General features: G+C 39.4%; 1 protein-coding gene across 4 annotated transcripts in view; it reads right to left on the bottom strand.

The window, feature by feature from the left end:
• Positions 1-10,536: 10,536 nt before the first annotated feature.
• The window catches only part of LOC124259433 (YTH domain-containing protein 1-like), a 20,562-nt gene continuing 16,927 nt past the window's right edge, over positions 10,537-14,171 (bottom strand). For all 4 annotated transcript variants that reach the window (XM_046693818.1, XM_046693666.1, XM_046693744.1 and 1 more), the window contains exon 17: positions 10,537-14,025. In XM_046693818.1, the coding sequence (XP_046549774.1) occupies positions 13,864-14,025 (162 nt within the window). In that variant the 3' untranslated portion in view covers positions 10,537-13,863. The remainder of the gene's footprint in view (positions 14,026-14,171) is intronic.

The raw sequence follows: 14,171 nt of genomic DNA, 5'->3' as shown, positions 1-14,171 counted from the left end.
TGCACCATTGAACTCGATGTCGACGATGTTGTTGTCGAAGCACAGGGCCAAAATAAGGTCTTCTGGCGCGTAAACCAGCCTCTCTCAACCTATTCCTGACGGTCTGTGCAGAAAGCCTCCGCAATCCGGGTATTTGTCGAACGGTACTGGTCGCCATAGCTGTTCGATGACGCAGGTGATGTACCGGGATGTAGCGATCCTGCGCCGCAGTGGTCGCTCGAGGTCGCCCACTACGAGGGGCATCTGCTACCGCATTCTGCCATCGATATCTCTCCCAGAGCCGTGAAATGGTGCTTTGGTGAACATTCATGCGTCGGGCAACTGCACGTTGAGACTGGCCAGCTTCAAGCAAACCAATGGCGATATGACGGTTGGCTTCACTCAGACGTGGCATTTTGCGTTCGTCAACAATATTCCAATAAGCAGTGAATAATCGACAGACAGCGATCAGCCTTTTATACCCATCATTGAGACTATATGATCCCCAACTTTCACGTGCATTGCAAGTGAATTGTGTATTCTGTGACACTACACGCCGAAATTGAAAATCATGCTGTTAAATACGGGTATTTTACGGATGGTGCGTTGTGTTGTGATGTTTCAAAACATAAACACCATAGGACTCATAAACACAGCAAAACCTAAAATGAATCACGTTTTAATTCATTGCTACATGAAATTGCTATTTTCATGATGCGTTTCTTTTTTGAGAGAGTATATTTTATCACAAAATGTCAATGTTTTCATGACCAAACATGTGTTATTTTTTTTATAACCCTCCTGAGAGTGTCATATTTTCTGGTGAATCTTTCTTGGTCCCTCTGTCCTAATGTTGTGCTATGGGAGCTTGATTTTGGGGGGGAATGTTCGTGCCTTATAAATCACTTACTTCTATTGCTAGACATCTGTGTATGTTTTTGTAGTTTCACCTCCAAACAGAAATATCCGTTTACTTGTTTGGCATGTTCAGCAACATTCCAGCTATATGGCAGCGGTCTGTGAATAATCGAGTCTGGACCACACAATCCAGTGATCAACAGCATCAACATAAATCTATACAATTTGCAACGATGACGTGTCATCCAAATCAGCAAGCCTGACCACCCGATGCCATTACCTGTTTCTTATGACGTGGGTTGCTGAAGACTAAATACTAACCCGTATCTCCATGTGTTGTCTTGCAGAGTGTATTTACTGATTCTATAAGTATTTTGGCATGCTTATGTATAAGATGGATGTTTATATGATGTTATCGACATTTGTTTTTCAGCACGGGATCACCAATCTGTCCCGATGTTATTCCTTTGTCAGAGGTGTACTTTGCAGGTAATTTAAGGGGAAAAGTCCTTGAAATTTTTGGAGTTTTTTTCATATTTTTAGAAGTAGTTACTATCGATATTTGAAAACATACACTCGTTTTTCTCCCATTGAATTTACTATGCTCAAGGTAAAAGTTGAATGGTGACATTAATGAAATGATTGCATGGAAAATTATGTAAAATATAAAATATGTATTATAACCAAAACTGTAAGGAGCAGAATAGATTGATGGTGTGTATTTTACATTCATAATCCTCACATCACTGGAGATATCACAGGATTTCACTGGATATCACTGAAGAGGGAATTTCATGCTCAATTCAAAACTGTGAAGTGCGTTTATGTTTGTGTACACTTTTTGTACGGTGTATACATTTTTGAAACCATGACATTACCACAGTGCAGCATTCGGCAGTACACAAAGGCAGCTGATGTCCAGGCACGATGAGGGAAAAACAGGATGCTGCTGATAGAGACACAGGAACCACACACCCACACCACATTAAATGGGTCTAATACGGTCTCATGACATGATTTGTTTATCACTTGTCATATTGTAAAATATAAATCAATATAATGCAAAAACTAACACAGCTACTTGTGGTGTCTGTTCTGTTTGGGGCATGGCACTACTCGATAAAAAGTTTTTATGTGGAAAAAGTGCAAGAGAAATAGGCTTATTTTCATGTAAACTTGCCCTTGACACAAGCATGATTTTCACGTCAAGCTATGGATTGCCATCTGTAATCTCTTTACATAATTCTTGTAAATAAACCATCCGAAACTGTTGTGACTTGTATTCTGCAGGAATATCTACTGCGGAATTAGCGGTCATTGCTGTTTGTGCAGTAATTGCTCTAGCTAATGTCATCATGTACCTGGAGAGCACCTGGTTTATAATCCGACACTTCATAGTTCGCAAGACAAGAGTTTTGTCTCTATGGATGATTGGCCTACAACCAGTAAGTTAACGAGATGTCATGCATAAACTTTTCAGATCATTTGAAAATTCCACAAAGCTGGAATGCTTGTTGAATAAAAATGTAACCTGTAAATAATCGAATATTGTCACATACAACCTAGTGATTGATGTTATGAGCACCAAAACACTCCTTTGGTGACGCCCACACTATTAACTAACCAATCCAAGAAATCGTCTCTTCCGTTTTGACAGTATAGTTTTGCTGTGGACTATAGTTCTAACCCGGGATCTCCATAGAGCCTTGAATGCGAAATAGTCTCAAATATTACTGTTACGGTGGGCCAGCTAGTCTGAAAGCTTACTTAAAGCGTCCGCTCGTCACGCCGAAGACCCGGGTTCAATTCCCCATATGGGTACAATATGTGAAGCCCATTTCTGGTGTCCACCGCTGTGATATTGCTGGAATATTGCTAAAAGCGGCGTAAAACCATACTCACTCACTCACTTAAAGCTTACTAGCCAGATTAAGTTTCACTATTTAGATCCTTTTTTAGGATTGGTCTTAAGCAACTCATGCTTGTAAGTGGCGACTAACAGGATCAGGTGGTCAGATTCGCTGACTTGGTTGAAACATGTCATGCATCTCAATTTTGTAGGTCGATGCTTACGAGTAGCACAGCTTGTGACTGTTTAAACTACAAATCACAGCTAATCAAATAATGTTTATTATACATAGTGTTATGATGACAACAAAATGCAGGTGATCTTTATCTGTTCTTGCAACCTCAATTTATAATGGATATAATTACGGGATTTAATTTTGACTCTATATATTAATGTGCAGTTGCTATCTACAGGTATTTGCAGTGACAGCCTTGTTAGCTGTGTGTATCCCCGATCTTCCTTGCTGACAGATCTGGTAGCAGCAGTGTGAGTAGTCTTCCTCTCAATCCCCGAATCACATTATTTTCCTTCTGCCCACCCCTTTCTGCAATGATAAAGCCCAGGGCTGTGTATTGGCAAATAAATTGTTTTGCAATTCAATCTGGTAGCCGTTTTCCCGATATATTGGGAGCCTCTTTATTTGACAGTGAGTGACACTGAGTGTACATGCAGAGGCTATTTTCTACCTACAAAAGCGCAAAAAAATAAATGTAATGGTTGTGTTATAGTTCTGTAACGATGCATCGAACTATCCATGGATTGGAATTGTTGAGTCTCCGATCTCCGTCACTAAGAATTCCCTGTGGAGATATTAGGAGGAGTGAGTTTGGTCTTATACCTAAATGATTTCCTGTAATGTGTGTTTTGTACTTGTGCCAGCTACCTGTCCATCTGTATGCGGACCTTCCTCCAGCTGATGATCCACTACCACGGAGGCGAGGAAGGCCTGATCAACCACATGTCAGGGGAGACAATCAACCTGCGCAGCCCTCCCGTGGCCTGCTGTTGCTGTTGCTGCCCCAAGGTAGAGGTAAACACGTAAGTAGGAATACTTGTCACAGTTACCATTAATTCGCTATCAGCCATATGACAGACTTTAAACCCTGTTACTGATTTGTATTAAACGGTTGACATGTAACTGATACAATAATGAACAGATAGCGTACAGGTTGGATTTGATTTCACTATAAGGATTATTCCAACCATATGTCAGTGGGGGCAAGGGCACTAAACCTGAGGTTCATGTTTTGTACCAATTGGGAGTGGAACCAAAGTCTTTGAGGGAACAAGGTAATACTTATACAACTAGTTAACACTGCTAGGACTTCTTTTCAAGGATGTGGACTTTTATATGGAACCTGAATGAAATAATTCACAACAAGCATTTCCAACTGAATTCCGACTGATGACACTAAACTTGTTCGTCTACTGTTCTAAAAGACTGTTTTGTTTGGTTTCTGAAAAAGGCGTTATACTGTTTCAGGAAGAACCTCTTCAGAATTAAGACGTGTGTTTTACAATTTGCCCTATTAAGACCAATCTTGGTGCTTCTGTCTGCTGTGTTGTGGGCTGATAATAAATATGTGAAGGGAAAGGTAATAAAACAAGTTTCAGATTACGTCACTAAAACATTGTTTTGCTGTTGTATAACATCTCATATTCACATCCATTTTACATTTACAACAAATCACATATCAGTTGTCTTGCTGTGTTGAAGCACATTTAATTTAATAGCTTGCTATGGTATAAACTATATCTTCAATCTGTTATTTGAAATACATCTCCTACCTGCCATCTCTGTTTTAAAGTACATTTCTTACCTGCCAACATTACACCCACCCTCTTGTCAGGTGTCAAAGTACATCTCATTTGCACCATCTTGGAAGGTGTCAAAGTATATCTCATATCCACCCTTCTACCTCATTTCAAAGTACATCTCATCCCACCCTCTTACCAGGTGTCAAGTTACATCTCATACCCACCATCGTACTAGGTGTCAAAGTACATCTCATGCCCACCCTCTTACCAGGTGTCAAAGTACATCTCATACCCTTCCTCTTACCAGGTGTCAAGGTACATCTCATGCCCACCCTCTTACCAGGTGTCAAAATACATCTCATACCCATCCTCTTACCAGGTGTCAAAGTATATTTCATACCCACCCTCTTACCAGGTGTCAAAGTACATCTCATACCAACCCTCTTACTAGGTGTCAAAGTACATCTCATACCCACCCTCTAACCACATGTCAAAGTACATCTCATACCCACCCTCTTACCAGGTGTCAAAGTACATCTCATACCCACCCTCTTACCAGGTGTCAAAGTACATCTCATACCCACCCTCTTACCAGGTGTCAAAGTACATCTCATACCCACCCTCTTACCAGGTGTCAAAGTACATCTCATACCCACCATCTTACCCGGTGTCAAAGTACATCTCATTTGCACCATACCTTTGCTTATGGGTTTTACTAAAGTGGCAAGTGTCCGAGACTTGCAGTTCTCTCTTCCCACATCAACCTGACAAGTGATGATATAACTGACTTATTGTTCAATGCCATTCCCTCTCTTACTGTTTCAGTTGCAGCCAAACCAAGCCGCCCTGTACTTGAGTGTGTTGAACAGCGTGTCCACACTCACAGCCATGTACGGCTTGATCCTTGTATTCAGGGCATCCAGAAAGCACCTGAAGGAACTCAACATTGTCCCGAAGTACTTCTGCATGCATCTTGTGCTTGTATTCAGTAACCTCCAGGGCCTTGTCTTCAATATTCTGGCCAACAACAACCTTCCTCCTTGTACACAGTTGATGTCTTCTGCTGCACGAGGCGATGGTAAGTGTCAAATCTGTTGTCAAAGGAGTCCTTCTGCCCAGTGCCAACCTTCTTCACTACTGTACACAGTACCGTCTCCTAGTGCAGGAGGCGATGGTAAGTGTCACATCTGTTGTCAAAAGTAGTCCTTCTGCCCAACAACAACCTTCTTCATTGTGCACAGTACCGTCTCCTAGTGCAGGAGGCGATGGTAAGTGTCACATCTGTTGTCAAAAGTAGTCCTTCTGCCCAGTGCCAACCTTCTTCACTACTGTACACAGTACCGTCTCCTAGTGCAGGAGGCGATGGTAAGTGTCACATCTGTTGTCAAAGGAGTCCTTCTGCCCAACAACAACCTTCTTCATTGTACACAGTACCGTCTCCTAGTGCAGGAGGCGATGGTAAGTGTCACATCTGTTGTCAAAAGGAGTCCTTCTGCCCAGTGCCAACCTTCTTCACTACTGTACACAGTACCGTCTCCTAGTGCAGGAGGCGATGGTAAGTGTCACATCTGTTGTCAAAAGGAGTCCTTCTGCCCAACAACAACCTTCTTCATTGTACACAGTACCGTCTCCTAGTGCAGGAGGCGATGGTAATTGTCACATCTGTTGTCAAAAGTAGTCCTTCTGCCCAACAACAACCTTCTTCATTGTACACAGTACCGTCTCCTAGTGCAGGAGGCGATGGTAAGTGTCACATCTGTTGTCAAAAGTAGTCCTTCTGCCCAGTGCCAACCTTCTTCACTACTGTACACAGTACCGTCTCCTAGTGCAGGAGGCGATGGTAAGTGTCACATCTGTTGTCAAAGGAGTCCTTCTGCCCAACAACAACCTTCTTCATTGTACACAGTACCGTCTCCTAGTGCAGGAGGCGATGGTAAGTGTCACATCTGTTGTCAAAAGTAGTCCGTCTGCCCAACAACAACCTTCTTCATTGTACACAGTACCGTCTCCTAGTGCAGGAGGCGATGGTAAGTGTCACATCTGTTGTCAAAAGTAGTCCTTCTGCCCAACAACAACCTTCTTCATTGTACACAGTACCGTCTCCTAGTGCAGGAGGCGATGGTAAGTCTCACATCTGTTGTCAAAAGTAGTCCGTCTGCCCAACAACAACCTTCTTCACTGTGCACAGCACTGCCTTTTAATGCTCAAGACAATGGTAAGTGTCACATCTGGCCAGCAGCAAGCTCCTTATCTGTACACCATTACCGTCTAATAATGTACAAGCAATGGTAAGTGTCACATCTGGCCATCAAGGACCTCCTGTGTCCATGCTTCAGTATGAGGCAATAGGATCATATATGGCCGATAACGACCTACATCCTGTAACATTACTTCAGACACTATCAGTTAACTCCAACTGATAAAAGAAAGATGTGAACTATGGGACTTTTAAAATACTGGAAATAATTACCCTTCCCGAATACATGCCCTCTCCTAAAAGACAAAACGCAAAAGCATTTTAATTTTTATTATAAAATGTCCATTTTTTCAGAACCTTCCCCCAATTTTTTAAAACCGTTCCCTAATGACTCTTTGGTGATAATCCTGATTTCTTCTGAAACACCCAACAAATGACTGGTATCTACCTGCAAATGATGTTAATAGGCTCTGTTTTCAATTTCAGTTTGGAACCATCTCATTGTCATTGTGGAAATGTTCCTTCTGGCGTTGCCTGCCCGCCGCTTTTATCGCAGGACAGATGGACAACAGATTATAACGGATGTTCAACTTACTAGCTCAGAAGACCCAGACAAAGTGCAAAAACGCGAAAACTCATCCTTGAACAATGGCACCAATGAACAGAAATACAGCAGCAGTGGAAAGGAAGTGGAGCAAAAGATTAACTAGATGTAGATCATGACGATAATAGTGGGAGATGGACGGAAACAGAGTGTTTCAAATAAGGAATATTGTAGCAAGACATTGGATTGAACCCATGACAGTTGTAATACTGTGCTCGTGTTATGAAACAGGGACGATCTTCTCACAATGACTTGCTGTCCTTAATGAACCACCAGGGATATGAAACTCACTGGATCTAGTTGTACTTGAAGATTTGAACTCTGATACTCCCGATTTTCATATTAGAATGTTTTTTTCGTTTGTTGCAGTATTATGGCTAAAAGGCAGCGGTCTGGATGCGACAATCAAGTGATAAACAGTATGAGCATTAATCTACTCATGTGGGATAAGATGACATGTCAGAAAGCCTGACCGCCGGAACCTGTTAGTTGCCTCTTATGACAGCATTACTGTCAAGCATTAGTTCAAAACTCTGAAGGAATCAGAAAACTGAAGTAGCAGTTGGATCTGTCAGTTGTATAAGATTTAAGTTTATTTTCACGAGCCATATTGAATACATTGAATTTCTTATATGTGGTTCTAGACTTACTAAGCTAGCAATGTATGTTTTGAAACTGATGATAATGTTACTTAAAGTTCATTGGGATCCATGACCATGTACGGCAAGTGGTCTTTTCTTTAAGAGAAATGAATTTCTTTTCCAATAGGTACTTTTACAAACATTTTCAATGCAACATTTTCCTGTAACTCCTCGTATTCAACCTCCATGTCAGAATGATGAGAAACTCATTGGATCAAGATTGTACTTGTAGGACAGAGCTGTGATACTGCCAATTTTCATATTTGTTTTGATTGGTTGTTGTAACGTTTAATGCCACACCCTAGCTATGTGGCTGTTGTCTGTAACTCATTGAATCTGGACTAGGTAATCCAGTGATCAACATCATGAGCAGTTGAGATATGATGTGCGTCAGCGAGCCTGACGACCTGACCCCATTGGTTGTCGAAGACCAGTTCTTCACGGGTATCTGTGATTGTAACCTTAACAGGGACTTATTGTTTGGTATGATTTTTCAGCAACACTTTTACTCCTCTACATGTTTTGTTTCAACATGTATGATGATCATTGTTAAATACAGCATTCTTCTTCAAAGTCTGTGCGAGTCAGGAAGAGTGAGTGAGTATGATTTCATACCGCGTTTAGCAATATTCCAGCAATATCACGGTGGGAGACACCAGAAAAGGGCTTCACATTTTGTACCCTTGTTGGGAATCGAACCCAGGTCTTTGGCATGACGGGCAAACGCTTTAACCACTCGGCTACCCCACCGCCACAAGTCAGAAAGATCTTTACCCTCTGACCAGCACATTTACTACAGTATATTTGTATTGTAAACCGAAGAAATGATTTTACTTTGTACCCCTAGAGACTCTTTAGCTTGATTTGTGTTTTGTTTAATGACACCCTCACCTATTTTCTAGCTTTGTGATGACAGTATGGGCCAGACAATCCAGTGACTGAAATCATAAGCATCTATCTATACATACGATGACAATACATCAACCAGGTCCACCACCGGATCCTGTTTGTCACCTCTGATAACAAGCATTGGTTGCTAAAGACCAATTCTAACCCAGATCTTAATGGGTCATATGCTTGACAACAGCAGAACAGCTGGCCTACCTTACCACCCTTATAAGGGTATATGGTTGCCATGAAGTAGTGAAGCCTGGAAACAATTTACAAATGTAATACTAACTAGATGTGTGTATACTCTGCCGACAAACCAGGGGTTTGAATGTCACTAAACACACACCAACTCCAAAGTGTGAGGTACAAATGAGTGATTTACCTGAAGGACAAAACGTAATAAAACATCATTAATGTGCTGATTATATCAATTACATATTATACACTGATGTCTTTCATTTATGTTTAGTGGAATGGTTCTATTTGTGATATATTGTCATGCATGTATACATACATTTTTGTCCAGTACAAGTATTATGAGTATTTGAAGTATCAGTTGAAGTTATAGTCCATTTGGCTCAAAATGGATTGGGATCTAACTCAAAAACTGATAAACATATAATGCTCAATGAAACGCCGATTATAATAAAAACATCAGACCAACTCTGTGCATTTTCTGCAGAATTTATGTCCTAAAAATAGAAAGTTGTTTAACAAACTATTATTAAAAGATTTAGACAGTTCACTATTTGGTACGGGGGAAGAGTGCAGAGAAAGGGACAGCTAGGTGTGCGAGAAAGGATGGATACGGCACAGCTCAGATAAATGAATCAATAGCTTTGTCGGCACTTGTGCACGTGCTCCACGTACACCTGGATGTTCCTCTCTTTGCACTTCACTCAAACTAACGAATATTGACTCGGTTGCTTCACTGCTCGTTCTAACATGTCGTTTAAAGTGCCCATAAAGCACACCTATGCATTTACCTAAGAGTATAGATGACCTCACCACGTTTAAGTTTATATATGACTTTCAAATTTTAGGGTGTTCCCATACGTTTTGTTTGTAGCATAAATTGACTATTATTATCAGAAATCGTGGGTATTTGAACAAATTTCTTTTTTTTTCATTCAGAAATAAAACATTTTACAATTTCAGTGTTTTTTGTTACTAAAAGATCTCAAGTTCCAGAACTACCTTCCAGTACCAGTTTCTTCAAACCAAATCCTGCAATGGCTGCCAACTGTCAGGGACAATTAATGGTCAGTCATCACAAAAAATGCACATTGCAAGTACATTTACAATTAAGTTGACATGCCAATGTGTATGACAAAGAAAGACGTGTAGATGCTTTCAGAGTAGTACCCATACCAAAGGTTAAGAATTGTTCCAGTAATTAGTGTGCTGAGTTTAGTGCCACACAATCAGGGATGGCAACAGGAAAATCTATTTTCAGCTGAAAACTTAATATTGTGTCATCATGTTGAGGGTTTCTCAATGGATTTAGGCGATTCACAATTGAACAATTTGAAACAAAATCCGCGGATCAGCGGAAAATTGCCATGGCTGCACAATACATTGAATTGTGGTGCTTGGAAAACCCTTGATTGTGATCACCACAACAGCACCTCCGATGACTGGGGCTTCCATGCCCCTATACAGTATGGGCACAGGTTGAGGATATTTCATATGCACAAATCCAGACAGCTGTAGTGTTCCACTCCCAGGACAGATGGTCTTGCATTACAAACAAGTGATATCTTATAAAGTATTTATTTACAATACATTTTAAAACTTGTACATGAAGGACAAGTGTGACCGATTTGAGTGTTTCATGAAGACCTTCTGATATGAAAACAATGAGACAGATTTATGTACACGATGACTGTGTTATGAACTAAATAATGAAATGTGTGGACCGACAATATTCTTCTTTGGCTCAGAACACTATAGTTTTTTACCAAGGAAAGGGCATCTTAAGTTCTTAAAACTTACACTCAATCATTAAGTTTTAAACTAAAATGTGAATATCAGAAAGACTAAAACAGACTAAGCTTTCCATGTGAAGGCATTCAAATTTCCATAGAAAACAAAAATGACTTAACTAAATGAAAGCCTAAGTTTAATCACTTTGGTTAAGCAAGTGAAAGCATTCTACGAGGACTTCAGCTACATTACCGATCTTATGAAGGAGAAAGCTAAATGTCCTCAGATCACTGTATCTATTACAGACTCTAAACTCTTGGGGAAAATGAACGAGAATCAGGGGTTCTAATCCTCACCTGAACATCCAGATACATCCAAGGGACCTAACTCTGCACAGAAAATAGCAAATTCTGACGTCCGTATTCTAAACCATGTATTAATACTGCACAAACAGGATAAATAAGATGGTCACAACAACATCTGAGAGTATACAAGGCATCGTTCAACCTCAGTTATGGTTTTCTTTTTTGTATTTAAGTCCAGCAAATGTCAAAATTTCAGGTTGCCTGCCTGACTTCTGAAAAATTAATCAACTAATACTGTCAATCTGTAATGTTTTTCACAAATCAAAGACCAAGCAGTCCCCTCTATCCTTATAGTTCAAGAGACTTAAAAACCTTTAACCTAACTATCTGATAATACTTAATTACATGTAACCTTCTACCACAAACAAATCTGAAAAGAAAATATTTCACCATCATGGCAATTGAGGTTATGAAACGAAGCAAATGTATGATTGTAAAAAGTGTACTTGTTACATCTGACCATTCATAAGCACAGGTATTATTTTCTGTTCCTGTTTTGCTTCATGTTTATTCTCTATATGTAGTTCACTTACATACAAAATGTACATTTCTCCACTTTCTGTAGTATTCCATGACAACTCTGATGACAGGGCCCTTATAGTTGACACATTTAATAAGTTATTGCTAAGTATGACATACCATTTAAACAACATGAATGCCAAAAACAAATGAGAAATATTAAAAATATCAAATGATGGTTAGAGGACAAATTACTATGTCTTCATCATGTATGTTCACGATATGATTTACTTGGTTAAAATGTTAACCTTCCAAAGGCCGATGAGAACAAATAATCCAGCAAAGGTCTCTCCAGAACACACTATAGGAAACTACCATCAGCTGTCAGTAATGAAAGTATGTCAATGAATCTGAAGGTTTAATAGATATATTGTTTTTCAGGAAATTTAAAACATACAGGCCATTGAATAAAGACACCTGTAACTCATCATAACATATAGTAAATAACTTCTGACATATGGGAAGGTTATCTCAATTGTACGAAGACTGAAAAACTGTAATCAATGATGATCATACAAGAAATTTGGGCTTGATGAAACAACAATGTGATGCCTTCAAATGAGTAGGGAATTAATATGATGTTACTACCGAGTTTCTTTCACAGGATTTCAGCAAAATCTAAGGATCGTAAACAAATGGACATCTACAGGATTTCATATCATTATCTCTTCCACACAATGAATTGATGAGACTGGATATGTAACAGCAAGATGGCCACAGAACAAGACAGCAAACAAATTATACGTTTTCTTTACAAGTAAAATACATCAATGCAATTAAGGCATTTCAATGTAGAAGTCATGTGTCTCAAGGGAAACAGTGACCACCAGAAAGAGTGTTAAACATGGTAAATGCACTGAATCATCACAGAGTGTAGTACAAAATCACTGTTTATGTCACAATACACTGGCAGGACAGAAAGGTGTCTGCAAATACTGCAAAATGCCCCAACTTTGTTCTGATTACAAAAACACATAAAAGAAACAGTACAAGATTTCCCATTTCCTAAATATTCCTTAATGATTAATTGCAAATGACTGGACAATACAAAACATATTAGTCATGTTCTTATGAAGTATATTGCCATATCAAAACATACACATACCTAGAATAGTCTTTGTTGTTTCTGTAACCAACTATACTCATCAACTCATAAACATACAGATAGTCACTTAGCATAAGTGATACACACAGAGTCAGGGATTGGGAAAGGTAGGCCATGGGCCATAATTAAAATTTTGAAGTTTACTATTGATACAAGGGCAGTGGCCCATTCTAAATTCAGAAAATGGCTAATAATCCTGAAAATGGCAAATAAACCTGAAAATGGCCCATTGTCAAAGTTATCTATCCCAATCCCTGCAGAGTGAATGTACATTGGTTCTACTGGTGCTACGAGTGAAAAAAACATGCCTTAAATTTGTAGGTATAAATCTTAAAGCAGCCTTTTCATGTTTAAGTGCATCCCTGCAGTATCTCTGTTTTAAATAACATTTATTGAAAATTGTCATTTGGGATGGAAGCAGTTCTATTTCAGGTTTATCAACAGTTCAAGACTATCAAAATATGGTATACAAAGATCTACAAAAGTTAACTCAAGTGTAACTTGCATCACATTCAGCTTAGGAAACAAATCACAAAAGCACAAACAAAATTTAACTAATGGTAATAAGAATAATCAAGGAACAATTCTCTTTCACTTTCCAATACAAACTTGGACATTTTCCATATCCAAAGGTACTCAGAAACATTGGTCTGAAGACAGCACTTGTGCACCACTATTAATTTTCATAAATGCACTGATGTGTTTTAACAGTATCACTAGCAGATCTAGAAGACAACTGTGGATGAGAGATTTGCATATGGATGAGAACAATGGACAGTATATCATACAGAATGATAAAGACATTTCTATTTTGTTCAGATCAGTTTACATTCACCCTCCACTGTTCTTTCTTTCATCAACATACCATGTGATTCAACATGCTACGCACCAGGAATATCTCCACACACATACTGCCTTTGTCGTCAATACATGCCTCTTTCATAAGACTTTTTTCTCTTTAATATTCTTGGCATTTCAACAGTAAAACTACATACTGAATCAGTTTAACATCGCCTTTCCTATCTATGTCTACAAAATATTTTGACCACAGTTGGGTAGCAACAGTGTTGAACACATCTCAAGGCTATCCCTCATTCACACAACCCCATGAGCATAAACCACAAAGCTTCACAGAACCCCTCTTTGTACAACTGGATCTCACTGCATCCCATTATCGACGGTCTCGATGACGCCTGTCCCTCTCGCGTGACCTATCTCTATCATGATCCCTTTCTCGATCACGGTCACGATCCCTGTCCCGTTCCCGATCTCGACTACTGCCAAGTGTGCCATGACTTGTTCGCCGAAGAAACTCATTCACTTCTCTCTCGTACTGTGAACAGAAAATGCAAAATAATAACACTAACTTCTCTTCAGTGTAATATCAAAATATTGTACAGCTGGTACATGGACAAATACTATGTACTTAAATCAGCTGTTCAGTTGTACAGTGTAGTATAAGTACAGTAAAATGCATTT

This window comes from Haliotis rubra, unplaced genomic scaffold (assembly GCF_003918875.1).
Source record: "Haliotis rubra isolate DU_JTF1 unplaced genomic scaffold, ASM391887v1 Scf10, whole genome shotgun sequence".
Taxonomy (NCBI): Eukaryota; Metazoa; Mollusca; class Gastropoda; order Lepetellida; family Haliotidae; genus Haliotis; species Haliotis rubra.
Note: the sequence above shows the minus strand (reverse complement) of the source record. Positions and strands in the feature narration are given on the sequence as shown.